Below are 19,446 nucleotides of genomic sequence, written 5' to 3'. Positions count from 1 at the left end.
ATTCCTCCAGTAAAATTTACACTTGTCTTTTTTTTTTTTTTTTTGGTTTTTGGGCCACACCTGGCGGTGCTCAGGGGTTACTCCTGGCTGTCTGCTCAGAAATAGCTCCTGGCAGGCATGGGAGACCATATGGGACACCGGAATTCGAACCAACCACCTTTGGTCCTGGATCGGCTGCTTGCAAGGCAAACGCCGCTGTGCTATCTCCCCGGGCCCTACACTTGTCTTTTTTTGTTTGTTTTTTGTTTTTTAGTCACACCCGGCATCGCTCAGGGTTACTCCTGGCTCTACGCTCAGAAACTGCTCCTGGCAGGCTTGGGGGACCATATGGGATGCCAGGATTCAAACCTTCGTCCTTCTGCATGTAAGGCAAACACTCTACCTCCATGTTATCTCTCTGGCCCCTACACTAGTTTTAATATTAGTGTTTTAGGTATACAACTGCATCTTACTTGCTGTCCTATCTTTCTGAACCTATCCAGACTCATACCTCTGGGGCATTCTCAGAACGATTGAGGACAGATTTCTCCTTTCTGCATGAAATCATAGCAGTTGAATCCTAACCCTACATCCTCTGACAGAATAATCCCAGTTCCACAATTTAATCATACCAAATTACCAAGTCACCATATTTGTTTCAGATCTATACATCTATAGATCCGCTGATGGCCACAAGATACCTCAAAATTTTATAATAATGTTAGTCCAATTATATCACAAAAAATATGACAGGAAAGTTACATTGTAATCTACCAAGCTCAGTGAGCCTAAACAGTAGAAGCAGAAAAGGCACAACTTGCACCAATTACAGCCCAGTAAATCCTTAGACAATGACTATAGTAACGCTGTGGAGAGATAGTATAATTATTTTACATTGACTCATGTTGAGCTATATTTTTGTGTTGTAATAAATAACCTGAAGTAAGTTTGTTGTGCTAACAAGGAAGCAGGGTTAGGGTGGTGGGTGGGAGATTGGGGACACTGGTAAAAGGAAGGTCACCTCGGAGGGGGGACTGGTGTTTGAGCATTTAATGTCTAAAATGACTGTATTAGGAACAACTTGATAAATTTCATGGTGTTATAATAAAATTAAAATAATTTATGTGTACAAAAGTCACATTCTCATAGACCTTGATTATAAGGAATTCATATTTAAACTGAGTACCACTTATGCAGAGAAATGTTTATATTACATTGATACTTGCATAATAATTATAAACTGAACAAAATATAAAACTGAAATAGAAGAGGACACAGGGTTCTCCTGAGAGAAAAAAGGCAAAGAAACAGAGAAAAGCAAGGGAGTTACTTGCCCAAGGGAGAACATGGCTTTGCAGAGCAAGCTTAGTAAAGAATTTGAGTCAATTAATGCAAAGGGAAACTTAAGATCATACTTTAATTTAGTAAGGCATCAAGGGTGGTGGGAAAGACGTAGAAAATCTTGCATGTAAAATATGCCTAAGTATATTATTTCTCACTAAATTACTAATGTATTTATCACATTATCCTTATGAAGGATAAAATAATTTAGCAGAAATTTGAACTGCTCACTACTCGAGAGACACATTTCATTGTAAGTCTGAGTTAAAAATCTAAAACTTAAGAAATAAAATTATCTTTCCCCTGGAATAAAATAAAATAGGTTATATATAAAATATCTCCAAACAATCCAAAATTATGGAACAAAATAAGAATTAGGATAATATGACTCATTCTCAAAAAAATCAATATAAGCAAACCTTATTTGAACCAGATGTTGAGTTGAGCAAAATACTAAACATCTGTTATAACCACATTCAGTGATAAAATGGAAAACAAGTGAATACATAAATATATGTGAAATCTTAAAAAATGAGATTTATTTTAAAAGAATCAAATATAACAATACTAAACAATTAAAACATAACAAAATAAAAATAAGGAAAGAATCATTAAACTTAAATAAATGTTCATTATTATTCTTTTTCTTATATTTGTGTTTGTGTTTTAGTTATCTTGTGACTTCCACGCTTATATATATATATATATTTAAAAAAATATATATATTTATTAGAGAAGTCCTTTTAGTATTTCACAGAGGACTGGTAGTAGAAACAACACATTCTTTATTTCTTCAAAGGGCTTTTTATCATCTTTCACATCTAAAGGACAACCTAGCTGGGTAGTGTATTGTTGCTTGGTAGGCTTCTCATTCAGTACTTTCAATATATCAAACAATTCCCTCCTGGAGTATTGACTTTCCACAGAGAAACTGTTGATGTCTTATATGGGATTACAGGGTGGGTGGGAGATGTTACCTAATCTTTGAGTTTTTGCTTTTTTCTTGCTGCTTTAAGGATTCTATTTTTGGTTTTTACCATTTTAATTATGCTGCTCTTGGTATGTATATATTTGGGTTTATTTTATTCAGACTATTTGCATTTTCTGGATCTGGATGTCTTACTTCTTTTTCAGGTTTAAACAATTCTTGGCTATTACTACTTCAAATAAGATTTCTACCCTTTTCTCATTATTTCATTCAAAACCCCAGTGATATGATATTATTCTTCTTGATACTGTTTCATGTAGCTCTTAAGTTACATTTATCATTTATCATTTTTTTCTTCTTTTTGCTGGCACAACCAATATTGGTAGAAATGTGGTGAAATAGAACACTCATTTTCTATTGACGGGAAGGAATGCCCGTCTGATTCAGCTGCTATGAAGATCTTCAAAAAGATAAGACTAGGGGCTGGAGCGATAACAGAGCAGTAGGCATTTGCCTTGTGTGCAGATGACCCAGGACGAACCCAGGTTCAATCTCCCACATCCATGTGGTCCCTCTAGCCTGCCAGGAGCGAGTTCAGAGCTCAGAGCCAGGAGTAACTCCTGAGCACTGCCGAGTGTGGCCCCAAAACAAAACAAAGCAAAACCAAAAGATAAGACTAGCTAGAACTCCCATATGAGAGATCCCAAAGATCCCATTTCTTGACATCTACCCCCACCCCCAGACACGCAAAAACATTAATTAGCAAACATATTTGCATAGCGTTTAGTACAATAGTCAGAATATGGAAACAAGTGCCTGAGAACAGATGAACGGATAAAGACAATGTATGGAATGAATATAGAAAGTATTATGCTGAGCAAAATGAGGCAGAGGAAGAGGAACAGACAGAATGAGCACACTAATTTGTGTAAGATAGTATGGTAATAATGCCCAAAGATGAAAGAGACGAGGACCAGGAGGACTGGTCCACAGTTGAAAGCAATTAGGGCAGAGAAGGGACCACTATCATAATGATGGTTGTAAACGATAACTCTGAACAGACTGGTTGCTGAAGGAAGTAAAGTGATATGCATAATACCCTTTCAGTAACAATATTGCAAATCACAGTGCCTAAAAGGAATAAAAGGAGAGAGAGAAAAAAAGAGGAAGAGAAAGAGGAGGAGGAACAGAAGAAGGAGGAGAATAAGGAGGAGGATAAGGAGGAGGAGGAAGACACAGAAGAAAGGAGGAGGAGGAGGAGGACAAGGACGAGGACGAGGAGGGGGGCTGGAAGAGGAGACCTGGGGAAGGTCAGAAGGGAAACTAGGGACATTGGTAAATTGGTAGGGACACTGGAAATGTGCACTGGTGAAGGGATGGGTGTTGGACATTGTATGACTGAGACTCAATCATGAACAACTTTGCAATTGTATATCTCATGGTGGTTCAATAAAAAAATATTTAAAAGAAGAGGCTGGAGCAGTGGCGCAAGCAGTAAGGTGTTTGCCTTGCTGGTGCTAGCTTAGGACGGACCTTGGTTCTATCCTCTGGCGTCCCATATGGTTCCCCAAGCCAGGAGTGATTTCTGAGCGCATAGCCAGGAGTAACCCCTGAGTGTCTCCAGGTGTGGCCCCCAAACCAAAACCAAAACCAAACAAACAAACAAAAAGAAGTTGTAGTATATATACACAGTCCAATACAGTGTAGCTATGAGAAAAAATGAAATTCTATAGTTGGCTGCAACCTGGATGAATGCGAAGGTTATCATATTACACAAAATAAATTCGCAGGAGTCTCATATGTGGAATAAAGAGAAATAAAATAGGGGAATAGTTGAATGATGTCATGCCCTTGGCCTTGAATTATAAACTGATTTCACATAGTTAAGGAGGTGGCAAAAGGAAAGAAGGGGTGGGATAGATGTGATATAAAGAATAATAGTGGAGAGTCTTGGAGTCCTTATTGGTGTAACTTTGTACACTAAAACTATAAACATTAACAACACTGTAACTATGCTACCTAAGCTATAATAAAACAAACAAATATGGTGATGTGGCATTGTGAATTACATACAGAATTACAAGGTTACTCATTTTTAAGTTTTAGGCATTAAGTTCCAAAACCAGTGTTCATTTCCCTTCATCAATGTCCCCAGTGTTCTTCCTGTGCCCCAACTGATATAGAACAGGCACTTTTTTCCTCCCTCTGCCATTGTCTTAGTGTTCTCTTCCCTAATTTATCATCTCCACTCCCACCCGAGTGGCAAGCTCGCTAATGAATAATAGTTCTGCTCTTCGTTTCTATTGTCCTTTGGGTTTGCTATTCCCTTACAAAGAGAAAGATATTTTAAAAACATAATTAATTTGTTAAAAGCTGGCATAAGTCTGTACATTAAACTCACTTTTATTTCAATGATTTATGAATATCTATGTATCAATATATATGAAAAGTAGTGGAGGGTAACCCCAAAAATAATAGTGGTTGGGGCCGGGTAGGTGGCGCTGGAGGTAAGGTGTCTGCCTTGCAAGCGCTAGCCAAGGAAGGACCGCGGTTCGATCCCCCGGTGTCCCATATGGTCCCCCCAAGCCAGGGGCGATTTCTGAGCACATAGCCAGGAGTAACCCCTGAGCGTCAAACGGGTGTGGCCCAAAAACCAAAAAAAAAAAAAAAAAAAAAATAATAGTGGTTATCCCTGGATCACAGAGAAAGAGGATATATCTTTTTAATTGTTTGCTCATCTATAACATATTATGGTTTTTAAATAAATATGTATAGCTTATTTAATAAAAATAATCTATGATTTAATAAAAATAATAAGGCATTTTCATAATAAAGTGAGGACAACTGTTATGGGGAGGAGGTAAAGTTGAACTCCTGGCCGTGTTTAATTAAACATTGATTAACATTGATTAACGTTTATGTGTGTGTACTCGTGTGTGTAAACTAGGATAATGATAGCCTTAGCAATTTGTTTCTAATGCATTGTTTTATTAAAAATCACTGAGGTAGATTATATTGCTAGTATTGTAAAAAATATAATGATGAGTTAGTTCTTATACTTGCTCTCAAGCTCTTTTTTTACTGGAATCAATATTATACTAAATTCATAAATTTATATTAATATAGAAATAATTGAGAAGCATTGACTTGATACACCCTAGTGAACTTTAAATGATTTTCAGGAACACTTTTTTTTTTGGTTTTTGGATAACAACCAACAGTGTTCAGGGGTTATTTCTTTTTTTTGGGGGGAGCATACCTGGTGGTGCTCAGTGGTTACTCCTAGCTCTGAGCTCAGGAATCACCCTTAGATAGTGCAGGGAACCATATAGGATGCTGGGGAATTGAACCTGGGGTGGTCAAAACAATACCCTACTCACTACACTATGGCTCTGGCCCTTGGGCTATTTATAGCTCTGTGCTGAGGGGTCATTGCTGGTGGGGGTAGGGAGACTATAAGTAGTCCTGGCTTTCAAATAGGTCAGCCACAAGCAGGAAATTGCCAACTCCTGAACTCTCACTAACCCCTCAATACTTTAAAAAAAAACCACTCTATTAACTCTGAAGCAATTTTCTTACTTACTATCAAGTTGATATTGGAGAACTGCATCTTTACTATTTATCAATATGCCAGAATAAAGAAAAATGTTCCATTCTTCATCTGAAAGGGATCCAATATCATCCTGCATTATATTTTCATTAGTATAATTTTTCATGATTGTAATGCAAAGTTGAAAAGAGAAGCAAAGTTTATGTTGATTAAAAAGTGCTAAAGAAACCACCTAGAAGAGAAATGGAATTGTTAGACCAAGCAGGTAGATTAAATCTCATTTTAACCCAGAAATTTCACTTCTGGGTATCTACCATCAGGGTACAAAATGCTCAACATTATTCATGGCAGCACTTAGTACAATTCTAAGATATGGAATCAACTTAGGTGCCCAATGATAAGGTAAGTGGATCATAAAGATGTGGTATATTGGGCCCGAGAGATAGCACAGCGGCGTTTGCCTTGCAAGCGCTGATCCAGAACCAAAGGTGGTTGGTTCGAATCCCGGTGTTCTATATGGTCCCCCGTGCCTGCCAGAAGCTATTTCTGAGCAGACAGCCAGGAGTAACCCCTGAGCACCGCCGGGTGTGACCCAAAACCCAAAACACTCCCCCCCCAAAAAAAAGATGTGGTATATACATACAATGGGATGCTATACATCTATAGGGGAAGGTGAAATCATGCAAATCTCTGTATATGGATGGAACTGGAAGATGTCATGCTAAATGAAGTAAACCAGAAGGACAAGCACATGATGACCTCATATAGATGACCACAGATAGACGAACAGGATGAAGATATGAAAGAGGGATGCCTAGATCAGCCTGAACCTAGAGCATAGGGAGAAGGGCAGAGCAGGAATGATATTGATGGGAAGCAACAGGGAGCAGGGGTCAAGGGGTTCTGAGTACATCAGTGGTGTGAAGAAGTAGTATAGCTAAATTCAACAACACAGAGAATAAGTGACCCCAACTTCAACAACAAAACTTAAAATGTGCTTGTCGATGTGGAAAACTGAGAATGGGGGTGATGGGAAAGTGAGATGGGTGGGAGGGAACCTGGGAATCCCAATGGTGGGGAAAAGACACTGGTGGTGGGATTGTGCTGAAATATAGTATATCTAAGAGCCAACTATGAATGACTTTGTAACTCATGGTGCTTTATAAAAAAAAATAAAGCTCACCTTAAAAACATTTCTTGTTAAAAGATCAATTGAATCTTTAAGATACCTCTGTAAAATTGTCTTTTTACTTGCTACATAAGAAGATTTTCCAGCATCTGAGCTTGCTTTTCCCCAGCTCGTATTTCTTCTTGAAGAATATTCGTCTTGATCTTTGGTAACTATTGATACAGCAAAAACTTGATGAAACCAGTCCAGAGAGAACTGATACATGCTGTTCATCTGAGTAAGATTAGTTATTAGAAAGTAGAGCAGGGAACCTCTGGTAGCAATGGGGAGATAATATTGTTGTGTTTCTTGAATTTGAAGTACTTCTTTTTCTGTTTCTTCCATGCTCTTTGAAGTTTCACTTGAAGCCTCTTTAGAAGTTTTTAATACATCAATCATTTTCTCATCATCAAGAATATTTCCTAAAAATAAAATGAGTTGAAATAAAAAGCATCCGTACATTAAATTGCAGTTCCTCATCCTAAGTTTTTTTTTTTTGACCAAAGTGGATTACAAATCTTTCACAGTAATTTTTTAGGTAGTGATATTGAATCAGTCCACCACCAATGTTATCCTCCCTCCACCCTTGTTCCCAGCATGCATCCCACATCCCCCTCCTTTACCACCGGGGTTGCTAGTATAAGTGGTCCCCTCTGTGTCTAGCATGTCTAATCATTTTTTTATTTCTACTGAATGTTCATATGACTGTCTGGTCTTGGTACCCTCCATTATTTCCCCCTCAATTTGTGAGGCAAAATAAGATGGTTCAAATTATGTGGTTCTGTTTGAATTAAAGAAAAACAAATAAAACCTCATCCTAAGTTTTTACTGAGGAGTGTGGAAGTTTTATTTTGGAGATAGGTTTTTAAATGAAGATAGGTCTAAATTTTAATCAATTTTATTAGTAGCACATATGTCTGCTTCCTGCTATTTTTACATATTAATTTAGTATTTGTGGGCATTTTTATTATAGGCACATAAATAATCACTATAATTCTTTATGACCAAAAGGAATTACTGTGATTCATGATGCATAAGGAATATGAAAATAAAATTAATAGACGAGAGCAAGTGTATCATTTTTTTATGTTGCACATGTTGATCTTTGTATTATTTTTCATACTAAGTTAAGGATAACCCAAAGATATGTATTTCTTTTTTTCCCTAGAAGAATGCAGCTCATTTAAATTTTTTTAAATTTCTTTTTAAAATTTACTTTATTTAAAAAGCATTTATCACATACTTGACAGTTGATCACAATATACTTGTTTCCAAGTAAGTGGGAGCGAAATTATTTAAATAAAAAAGAAAAGAAAAGAAAAGAAAGAAGAAAAAAGGAAGAAAAAAAATACAGTGATAAGCAAATTGTAAAAATTGCTGTCTCTTCAATGAGGGCATTGTCAGTGTCAGAAAATTTAGTGAGATCTTGTTGCTAGTTGGCCATTTTACTATTTCATTTGTTTCTGAAGCTTCAGATACACATTGATGTCTAAATTGGTGTGTTCATACAAGGATGACAGTATTAAACTAACAGAGTTGTTGGGTGGCCACAAATGCCAGGAATTCCAAAAAAGCACTATTGCTGATACAGAGTGTTTTCAACTGCCAGGTCTTCCAGAAGTACAAGTCCTGGTACTATCAGCCCAAATACCAGCATACCTGGAGTTTTGTTCAGATTGATGCCTCTGCAGAGAGCCACAAAGGAGTGGTGAGGCAGGGCCATTGGCGAAACGGGTGGTGGGTGCAGCTGGTGTGGCTTTGGCAAAACAGGGGCTTGGCCTGCCCTCTCTTCCTGAGATTGCCAGCTTTCAGCTGCATGTCTAATGTACCCATAATTTTTCATGGCTTGGTTTATATCTTTTTTTTTTTTTTTGGGGCCACACCCGTTTGATGGTCAGGGATACTCCTGGCTATGCGCTCAGAAATCACCCCTGGCTTGGGGGGACCATATGGGACGCCAGGGATCGAACCGCGGTCGTGATCTTTCCTTGGCTAGCGCTTGCAAGGCAGACACCTTACTTCTAGCGCCACCTCACTGGCCCCTTAGTTTATATCTTTTGAGAACAGAATGAGTCCATCGAGCTGGCCAGGTGTAGAGATGGTGACTGCCTTTTATTTGGGGGGGGGGTCATACCTGGCAGCGCTCAGGGGTTACTCCTGGCTCTATGCTCAGAAATTGTTCCTGGCTTGGGAGACCATATGGGATGCAGGATTCGAACCACTGTCCTGCATGCAAGGCAAATACTCAAACTCCATGCTATCTCTCCAGCCCCTGTGACTGCCTTTTTTATTTCTTTTATTTTTATTTTTTTGCCTTTTTTATTTCTTAAAAGATTTTTAAAATTGAATTACTGTGGGACCAGAGTGGTGGCACAGTGGTAGGGCATTTGCCTTGCATGCGGCTAACCCAGAAAGGACTTCAATTTGATCCCGGGTGTCCCATATGGTCCCCCAAGCCAGGAGTGATTTTTGAGCGCATGGCCAGGAGTAACCCCGGGTCACCAGGTGTGGCCCCCAAACAAACAATTAAGTTACTGTGAAATATAGAGTTAAAAAGTTGTTGGTAGTTAAGTTTTGGTCACACAATGTTTCAACGTTGGTTCCTTCACAAATGTTTATTTCCCATCACAATTTTCCCAAGTTACTCTCCTGTTGTCTCACCACCACCCACACTCCCAGTCTGCCCCTATGGCAGACACTTTTATTGTTTCTTTTTTTTTGTTTGTTTTTTAGGCACTATGGTTTGGAATACCGTTACTAAATGAATGTCAGTTTATTTCCTTTCAATTTCCTTCTTTTTTTTTTTTTTTTTTTGGTCTAGAGTGATAATTTCCAACTATTATTGCCATTTGTGTTAACTGCACTTTTATACCTATCATTTCTATTGTCTTGGGTATTATTCTCATACTATGTTTTTTTAAAATATATCCTAAAGAGGAGTGCAATAATTCTGTATGTGTCCCTCTCTCGCTGACGTATCTTATTCAGCATGAAACTTCCAGATTTTTCCATATATAAGTAAATTTCATGACTTGATTTTTTCTACTGGCTTCATAGTATTCCATTTTGCAGATGCTTCACAGTTTCTTTATTACATATTTGTTCTTGGGTAATTGGGTTGTTTCCAGATTCCAGCTATTGTAAATAGTGCTGCGATGAACATGGGAATGTATATTTCTGCAATGTACTAGGAGTGGTATTGCTGATCTAACGAAAGCTCAATTTCTAGTTTTTTGAGGAAAGTTCATATTATTTTCCAAAAAGACTGGGCTAGTCAGCATTCTCACCAGCAGTGAATGAGAGTCCTTTTTTCCCCCTGCATCTGTGCCAACACTTCTTGCTCTTTTTGATGTGTGCCAGTTTTTATGGTGTTAGATGGTATCTCATTGTTGTTTTGATTTGCATCCCAATGATTAATGATGAAGAACATTTTTTTTCTTGCTCCTTTTGGTTAACTGTATTTCTTTTTTGAGAGAATATCTGTTCAACTCCTCTCCCCATTTTTGATGGGATTAGATGTATTTTTTTCATGTTAAACTCTATCAGTGCCTTAGATATTAATCCCATATCAGATGAGTATTAAGTGAATAATTTCTCCCATTCCCTGGGTGGACTTTAAGGTGCAGAAGCTTCTTAATTTAACATAGTACCATTTGTTTCTCTTTGCCTTCACTTGCTTGGCCAATGGTGTTTCATCCTTGAAGATGCCTTTAGCTTCAATGAACACTTCACTGAACACTTCAATGACGTGTTCTGTCTACATTTTCCTGTATGCACCTTATGTTTTCAGGTCTGATATCAAGGTCCTTAATTCATTTTGACTTAATTTTTTATGATGGTGTTTCTTGCATATAGCTGACAAGTTTTCCCAGTACTATTTGTTGAAGACACTTTTTTTTTTTTTTTTGCTCCACTTCATATTTTTTGCTCCTTTAGCAAAAATTAGCTTATCTTATACTTGGGGATCTTTCAGATATTCAGTTCTGTTTTATTGATCTGAGAGTCTGTTTTTATTTCAATAACATGCTATTTTAACTATTATTGCTTTGTAGAAAACTTTAAAATTGGGAAAAGTAATGCTGCCATCTTATTTTTTCCAAGGATTGTTTTTAGTTACTCATGGAAATTTATTGTGTCATAGGAATTTCAGGAATGTTTGATCTATTTCTTTGAAAAAAAATAGCATGGCTATCCTTAGAGAAACTTCACTGAATCTACACAATGCTTTGGGGATTATTGTCCTTTTAATGATATTATAACCCTCCTAATCCGCAAGAAGGGATTGTGTTTCCATTTCCTTATGTCCTCTTTTATTTCTTGAAATAGTGTTTTGTATTTTTTTTATAGATCTCTCACTTCTTTAGGTTTTATTCTGAAGTATTTAATTACTGAGGCACAATTGTAAATGGAGTTTGTTTGTTTGTTTGTTTATGGGCCACACCTGACATTGATCAGGGCTTACTCCTGGCTCTACTCACAGAAATGACTCCTGGCAGACTCAGGAGAGATTATGGGATGCTGGGGATTGAACCTAGGTTGGCCTCAGGTAAGGCAAATGTCCTATCCCCTATAGCTCTAGTCCTTGGGATTGTCTTTTTAATATATATTTTTTCTTTTTCATTATTTGTATATAGAAAAGCCACCTTTTTTGTACATGAACTTAGCCTACTTCTTTACTACACAAGTCTATTGTTTCTAGAAGACTTTTTTAGACTTTTTATAATTTTCTAAATATAGTATCATGTCATCTGCAAATAGAACTTTTTCCTTTTCTATCTGCCAGTGATATATATTTCTTGCCCAATTGGTATTGCTAGTACTTTCATATATTGAATAAAGGTGGCAAGAGGGCAATGTTGTCTAGTGCCGAATCTTAGAGAGAAGGCTTTTAGTTTTTCCCCATTAAGTATAATACTGTGTACACCAATAATGATAGAGAAGAAATAGACATTAAAAAATCCCATTCACAAAAAAACAAAACAAAACAAAACAAAAAAACAAATGTAAAAAGGCCCTTTAAGCCCACCTAACAGAAAAAGACATTTTCCCCCCCTGTGAGATCTGTTTTATAAGCAATACTGGTAGAAGAGTAACTCTGTATAGATTTCACGTTTATTTCACCAAGTTACGGGGAATATTAGACTTTATTCATTGGCCCCCAGATGCACCAACAATATCTTGTGGCATTGCTTCTCTTTTGCATAGGCACATTAAAATGGGAAAATAATACATATGCAAACAAGTTTTTATCTAATAGAGATGGGAACACAAATTTGGTAATGTAATTAGGCCTTTTACCCTGAACATTGGCATAATGATTTGGCTCAGGCCTCAGAAGAATGGGCATCGCCCACACACACCTGAACTATGGAAACAACCACAATTGTCTTTAACACTCCCAGGATCCAAGCCTCTACCAGAGAAGACCTACCACTGCTTTGGCATTGACTTACTCCAAAGAGTAATCCCAACACCCAGGCGACTCAGCAACAATCTGCATGCAGGGCAGATCGCTCTGCATTTAATGATATGCTCAAACTAGAGGATGCTCCACATCAGCCTAACATCGATGAAAGAAATGCACAGAATCCAGAGTCTTTAAATATAAAAGACTGATACCAACTATAGCTAAAGTGTGCAAAAGTTTCACCGGGACCTTGAGAATGACTGGAGTTGGATAGACTGGTATGCCTGGAACCCAGAGTCTATCTTATGCCAATAAACTTCTGGGGTGAGGCCTTTTTGTAATCAAGTCAAGGACTTTTTTTCCATTTTCTCCATTTTTCTGGACCTATGGAAACATTGGAGATTGCCACTATCACACCTTTACTATATATTTTTTACTCTTATCCTTTAAGGAAAAAATATACAACTTACTGTAGTAGAATGCCTGTCTCAAATACAGGTAGGGGATGGAAAGGGGGAGGGGGTAATGTTGCACTGGTGAAGGGGAGTGTTCTGGTTATGACTGTAACCCAAATATGATCATGTTACTTAAATAAAAAATATTTAATAAAAAAAAAGTTAAAAAAATTCCATTCACATTAGTGTGACACAAACTCAAACACCGTGGAATCAACTTAATTAAAGAGGTAAAGGACCTATACAAAGAAAACTACAAAACCTTGCTTCAAGAAATAAAAGAGAATACAAGGAAAAGGAGATACATACCCCATGCTCATGGACTGGGAGGATTAACATCGTTAAAATGACAATACTCCCCAAAGCATTGTACAGATTTAATGCAATTCTCTAAGAATACCCATGACATTCTTCAAAGAAATGGACAAACACTTCTCAAATTCATTGGAACAATTAAACACCCGTGAATAGCTAGAGCAACCCTTAGGAAAAGGAATATGGGAGGCATCACTTTCCCCAACTTTAAATTGTATTATAGTTAACTATAGTTAAAACAGCATGGTATTGGAATAAAGACAGACCCCTACAGCCAATGGAATAGAATTGAGTATTCAGAGGATGATGCCCAGACATACAATCAATTAATCTTTGATAAAAGGGTAAGAAACGCAAAATGAAGCAAGGAAAACCTCTTCAACAAGTGCTGTTGGGACAATTGGTGAGCAACATGCAAAAAAGACCTCAGACCTCCATCTAACACTATACACAAAGGCCAAATGCAAATGTGATTAAAGACCTTGATATCAGACCCCAAACCATAAGGTATATAGAACATCACATAGGTAAAGCACTCCATAACATTGAGACTAAAGGCATATTCAAGGAGGAAACAGCACTCTCCAAACAAGTGGAAGCAGAAATAAACAAATGGGACTATATTAAGATGAGAAGCTTCTACACCTCAAAAGAAATTTTTTTTTTTTTGGTCACACCCGGCAGCACTCAGTAGTTATTCCTGTCTCCATTCCCAGAAATCGCTCCTGGCAGGCTCAGGGGACCATATGGGATGCCAGGATTTGAACCACCGTCCTTCTGCATGCAAGGCAAATGCCCTACCTTCATGCTCTCTCTCTGTCCCTCAAAGGAAATTTTGACTAGGATACAAAAGCCATCCACTAAATTGGAGAAACTATTCACCCATCAGATAAGAGGCTAATATCTAAGATATACAAAATACTGACAGAACTTAACAAGAAAAAGGGCCGGAGCGATATAGCATAGCAGTAGGGGGTTTGCCTTGCATGTGGCCTTTCCAGTACGAACCTTGGTTCCATACCTGGTGTCCCATATGGTCCCCAGAGCCTGAATGCACACCCTTGAGCAGGTGTGGCCCAGAAAGCAAAAATAAATAAAAAATAAAAAAAAATAAAAAAGGAAAAAGAAAACAACAGCAAAACAACAAAAACCCCAACCGATTTAACAAGAAAAAAAAATCTAACACCATCCAAAAAATGGGGGGGAATGAACAGACACTTCCTCAAAGAAGAAATACAAATGGCCAAAAGGCACATGAAAAAATGCTTCACATCATTACTCATCAGGGAGATGCAAATCAAAAACAACAGTGAGGTACCATCTCATGCCACGGAGACTGGTATAGATCATAAAGAACAAGAACAACTAGTGCTGGCACAGTTGCAGGGAAAAGAGGACTCTCATTCATTGCTGGTGAAAATGCTGGTGGGAAAGTTTTCTAGCTTTTCTGGAAAACAATATGAATATTCTTTTTTTTTTAATTTTTCTTTTTTTTGGGGGGGTCACACCCGGCAGTGTTCAGGGGTTACTCCTGGATCTAGGCTCAGAAATCGCCTCTGGCAGGCACAGAGGACCGACCATATGGGATGTCGGGATTCGAACCACTGTCCTTCTGCATGAAAGGCAAACGTCTTACCTCTATGATATCTCTCCGGCCCCCAATATGAATATTCTTAAAAAACAACAACAACAACAACAACTGGACATTGAGCTCCCATTTGATCCAGGAATACCACTCCTAGGGATATATACCCTAGGAACACAAAAACATAATACAAAAATGCCCTCTGCATGCCTACGTTCATTGCAGAGTTATTTACAATAGCCAGAATCTGAAAATATCCCACATGCCCAACAACAGATGAGTGGCTAAAAAATTGTGGTACACAATGGAATATTACGTAGCTGCCAGGAAAAATGAAGTCATAAAATTTTCCTATACGTGGATGGACATGAAAACTAATACGCTGAGTGAAATGAGTCAGAGGGAGAGAGAGATAGACACAGAATAGTCTCACTCACCTGTGAGATTTAACAAAAATAAAAAAGCAGTATGGTAATAATACCCAGAGACAATAGAGATGATGTTTAAAAGGACTACAAAACTTACCATAAAGATTGGTGAGGGCAGTTGAGAATAAATACACCAACAAATGTCATGACATGGTAGTAAGAGAAAATGAATGCCTGTCTTGAAGACAGACAGTGGGTGGTGGAAGAGAGAGATGGGGTATTGTTGGCAGGAAAGTTTCACTTGTGAAGGGGGTGTCCTTTTTATGACTGAAAGCCAACTATACACATTTTTGTAATCATGGTGCTTAAAAAATATATTATTAAAAAATAACGTGCTGCCATTAATGTCTTTCTTCAAGTCTTTTTGTGTTTTAAGTATATTTCTGCTCCCTCCTAAGTGCATATATATATAATACAGAAGTGTGATATATGGTTCCTTTTATATTACTTTTTTTAAAGACCAGGTTTTATATAGTTGATCAAAGATCAAGTATATATTTATCAACTATTATATCTATTATATATAGTTGATCAGTAAGTTTGAGTGAACTTATTAAAAAAGAAAAGAAAGAAAAAAAAAGAGTACAGCAACAGAAATTGAGAAAAATCATTGTATCTTGTAATAGGTCATTAAGTCATTGTCAGAAGGTTTAATAAGCTCTTATTACTAGTTGATCTTTCTGTGATTTTTTTTGTTTCTGAACATTATTAGGTGGCTTCAAATAACACATTGGCATCTATATTGGTGTGTTCCTACTAGGATGACAGTATCAAGCAATTTTAAGTTGTTTTGCAGCTACATATGTAACTGCGTAGTCCATGAATTCCACTAACTGTGGCTGATACTATGGCTTTCCTGGGGCATGTTTTTGGCTGGTAGGCCTTCAGAAAGTATGAGAACACAGGGGAACAATGCCCTCACTCACTCAAAAAAATTGATGATGTCATCCCAAATACTAACATACCTAGAGTTTTGGTTGGTTTGGTGTCTCTGCAGAGAAAGTTTAAGTGGTAAATCTGGGCCATTGGTGAAGGGCTGATTGTGTGTGATAGGTACAGATAGAATGGCTTTAGAGGGGTGGGGCTTGGCTCACCTCTCCTCTTGAGATTGCTAGCTTTCACCTGTGTACCAAAATTTTTTCATGGCTTGGTTTACATCTCTTTAGAGAATAGATTGAGTCTATGGACTAGCTGGATGCAGACATGATGACTGGTTCTTTTTTACATTTCTTTTGATCATTAAGAAATGGCCCTATTTGTCTCATAACATTTTTAATCTGAAGTCTCTATTTTTTTTTTTTTTTTGGTTTTTGGGCCACACCCGGTAATGCTCAGGGGTTACTCCTGGCTATGTGCTCAGAAGTTGCTCCTGGCTTGGGGGACCATATGGGACACCCGGGGATCGAACCGCGGTCCGTCCAAGGCTAGCGCAGGCAAGGCAGGCACCTTACCTTTAGCGCCACCGCCCGGCCCCTGAAGTCTCTATTTCTGATACTAGAATGGAAGTATTGGATAGGACATCTCCATTTGAAGAAGCTGTATGCTTCAAGAATTGTCTTCTAATCTATGATTTGGACTATTCAAATGTATTTCTTGCAGGCAGCAAAGGTTGGCTTCACTTTCCTAATATAGCCTGCCTTCTGTGTCTCTTAATTGGTACATTTAGCCCATTAACATTGAGAGAGATTATTGTTATTGATTTTTAAGCCATCTTTCTGTAGGAGTTTGCTATGTTTGTGGAATTCATCTTGTTTTAAAGTCCTTTTAGTTCTTGTATTGATGGTTTTGCATCTATAAAATTCCTGAACTTTAAAAATTGTTTATTTATTTAACATTTTTATTGTTTAATTATTTATTTATTTAAACATCAGAGCTTATATAGTTGCTCACAATGCATTTGGTCTGGCATTCCATTTTTCAACTCCAATCCTACCACCAATGTAATATTCTCTCCATTACTGATCCTGCATTCCCACCGACCCCAAGTCTGCCAACTTGACAGGAACAAAATAATTTACTTTATATTGTTTGTTTACAACTAACTGGTAATGAAACTCATCTTAAAAGCTTTAGCAAAAGAAAATTTATATTGCAATATCTCACAAGGTGGTCATTAATTGTCTGAAGTTGTACTAAGTTGTTTGTTGATAGTTAATCATTCTGTTATTGCTCTTTAATAATATATTGTTTGTTAATCTTAGGCGGCTTTTATGCTACATTGACATCTAATTTGGTGCATTCCTACTGGAGTGTCAATATTGAAAAATTTGGAGGCATTGTGTGGCTGCATATTTACTGTGCAGTTCAGGAATTTCAAGATTTGGATGATATGGTGTGGCTAAGGGATGTATCTCTGGTTGCCAGGGCTTCCAGAAATAGAGAAGGGTTGGGAGAGGTTGCCTGTATTCAACATAGAATATCCTAGGGTTCTATGTCCAAATACTAGATTATCTGTAGTTTTGGTTGGTTAGGTGTCTCTACAGAGATAAGTGGTAAAAGAGTGAAGGGGGTCATTGGTGTGTTGCCAAATGTGGGTTGTGTGTGCAGCTGCTGAGGCTTCCCCTGGACAGAAACTGGCCTGTCCTTCTTCTGGAGAACAATCCCCTCCTGAAAAAGTCATCTTCAGGTGACAATTTTACCTCTTAATATATTGAATTTTTTTGTTTGTTTGTTTTTGAGTCATACCCGGCAGCGCTCAGGGGTTACTCCTGGCTCTATGCTCAGAAATTGCCCCTGCCAGGCACAGGGGACCATATGGGATGCTGGGATTTGAACCACCGTCCTGCATGAAAGGCAAACGCCTTAACTCCATGCTATCTCTCCAGCCCCATATTGCATGATATTCAGCACATCGTAATATCTATAGTTATCACTGGCACTTTCCCCTTTAATTTTTATTCTGTGGTTAAGTGTTCATACATCATCTTTTTTTTTCTTTTTATATTTTCTTTATTTAAACACCGTGATTACAGACATTATTGTAGTTGGGTTTCAGTCATAACAAGAACACTTCCCTTCATCGGTGCAACCTTCCCATCACCAATGCCCCCATCTCTTTCCTCTCTCACCCCCGCCTGGATTTGAGACAGGCTTTCTACATCCCTCATTCACTGACATTGTTATGATAGTTCTCAGTGTAGTTATTTCTCTAATTGCACTCACCAATCTTTGTGGTGAGCTTCATATCTTGAGCCGGTCTTTCCAGCCCTCATCTCTGAAAATTATTTCAATGTCTTTAATTTTTCTTAAAATCCATAGATGAGTGAGACTATTCTGTGTCTTTCTCCCTCTGATTAATTTCATTCAGCATAATAGATTTCATATACATCTATGTATAAGAAAATTTCATGACTTCATCTCTCCTGAGGGCTGCATAATATTCCATTGTGTACATGTACCACAGTTTCTTTAGCCATTCATCTGTTGAAGGGCATCTTTGTTGTTTCCAGAGTCTGGCTATTGTAAATAGTGCTGTGATGAATATAGGTGTGAGGAAGGGACTTTTGCATTGGATTTTTGTGTTCCTAGGGTATATCTCTAGGAGTGGTATAGCTGGGTCAAATGGAGTTCAATTTCCAGTTTTTTTTTAGGAATTTCCTTATTTTCTATAAGGACTGGACTAGACAGCATTCTCATCAGCAGTGAATGAGAGTTCCTTTCTCCCCACATCCTTGCCAGCACTGATTGTTCTTGTTCCTTCTTTGTGATGTGTGCCAGTCTCTGTTTCACACATCATCATACTAAAGAATTGTATTTTATTCTGACTGTACATTTATTCTGACTGTACACTGCCAATATGTAGTGTATAATTTTATGTTTTCTGGTAATAATGAGATTTTTTTTTTATTTCTAGTTGTAAATTCCTTTCTGCTTTGCTTGTAAGGCAGATGCAGATTGATAAAGAACTCCTGAGCCTTTGTTTGGAAAACTGCTTAGAAAGCTTTGTTTAATAGAGTATTCCTGACTGGAAGATACCCCCTTCATTTTGATGCATTTTGAATGCATCTATGATCTATAAGACTATTGCTGATAGATTTACTAATAGTTGAATGCTAATAGTAGAATGCTAATAGTAGAATAGGTCTTTACATAGGACCGTTTGCACGTTTTCTTTCTCTTGTTGATTTTGGGTATTTTATTTATTTATTTATTTATTTGTTTGTTTGTTTGTTTATTTATTTATTTATTTTTGAACTGTGGGAGGAGTTTCCAATATCTCTCCAGCCTCTACTCTGAAGAAGACCATTTTGAATGGAACGAATTTATTAACTTTGTGAACCTTTCCAATTT

At 37.5% G+C, this 19,446-nt stretch overlaps 1 protein-coding gene across 1 annotated transcript in view; it reads right to left on the bottom strand.

Annotated features, from left to right (window-relative positions):
- Positions 1–19,446, bottom strand: part of DNAH14 (dynein axonemal heavy chain 14) — a 367,193-nt gene that overhangs the window by 71,581 nt on the left and 276,166 nt on the right. The window contains exons 68-69 of the mRNA XM_049777552.1: positions 6,982–7,388; positions 5,832–6,030 (exon numbers count right to left, since the gene is read on the bottom strand). Of these exons, the coding sequence (XP_049633509.1) occupies positions 5,832–6,030; positions 6,982–7,388 (606 nt within the window). The remainder of the gene's footprint in view (positions 1–5,831; positions 6,031–6,981; positions 7,389–19,446) is intronic.

Source organism: Suncus etruscus, chromosome 7 (genome assembly GCF_024139225.1).
Source record: "Suncus etruscus isolate mSunEtr1 chromosome 7, mSunEtr1.pri.cur, whole genome shotgun sequence".
Taxonomy (NCBI): domain Eukaryota; kingdom Metazoa; phylum Chordata; class Mammalia; order Eulipotyphla; family Soricidae; genus Suncus; species Suncus etruscus.
This window is presented reverse-complemented; position numbering and strand designations above follow the sequence as displayed.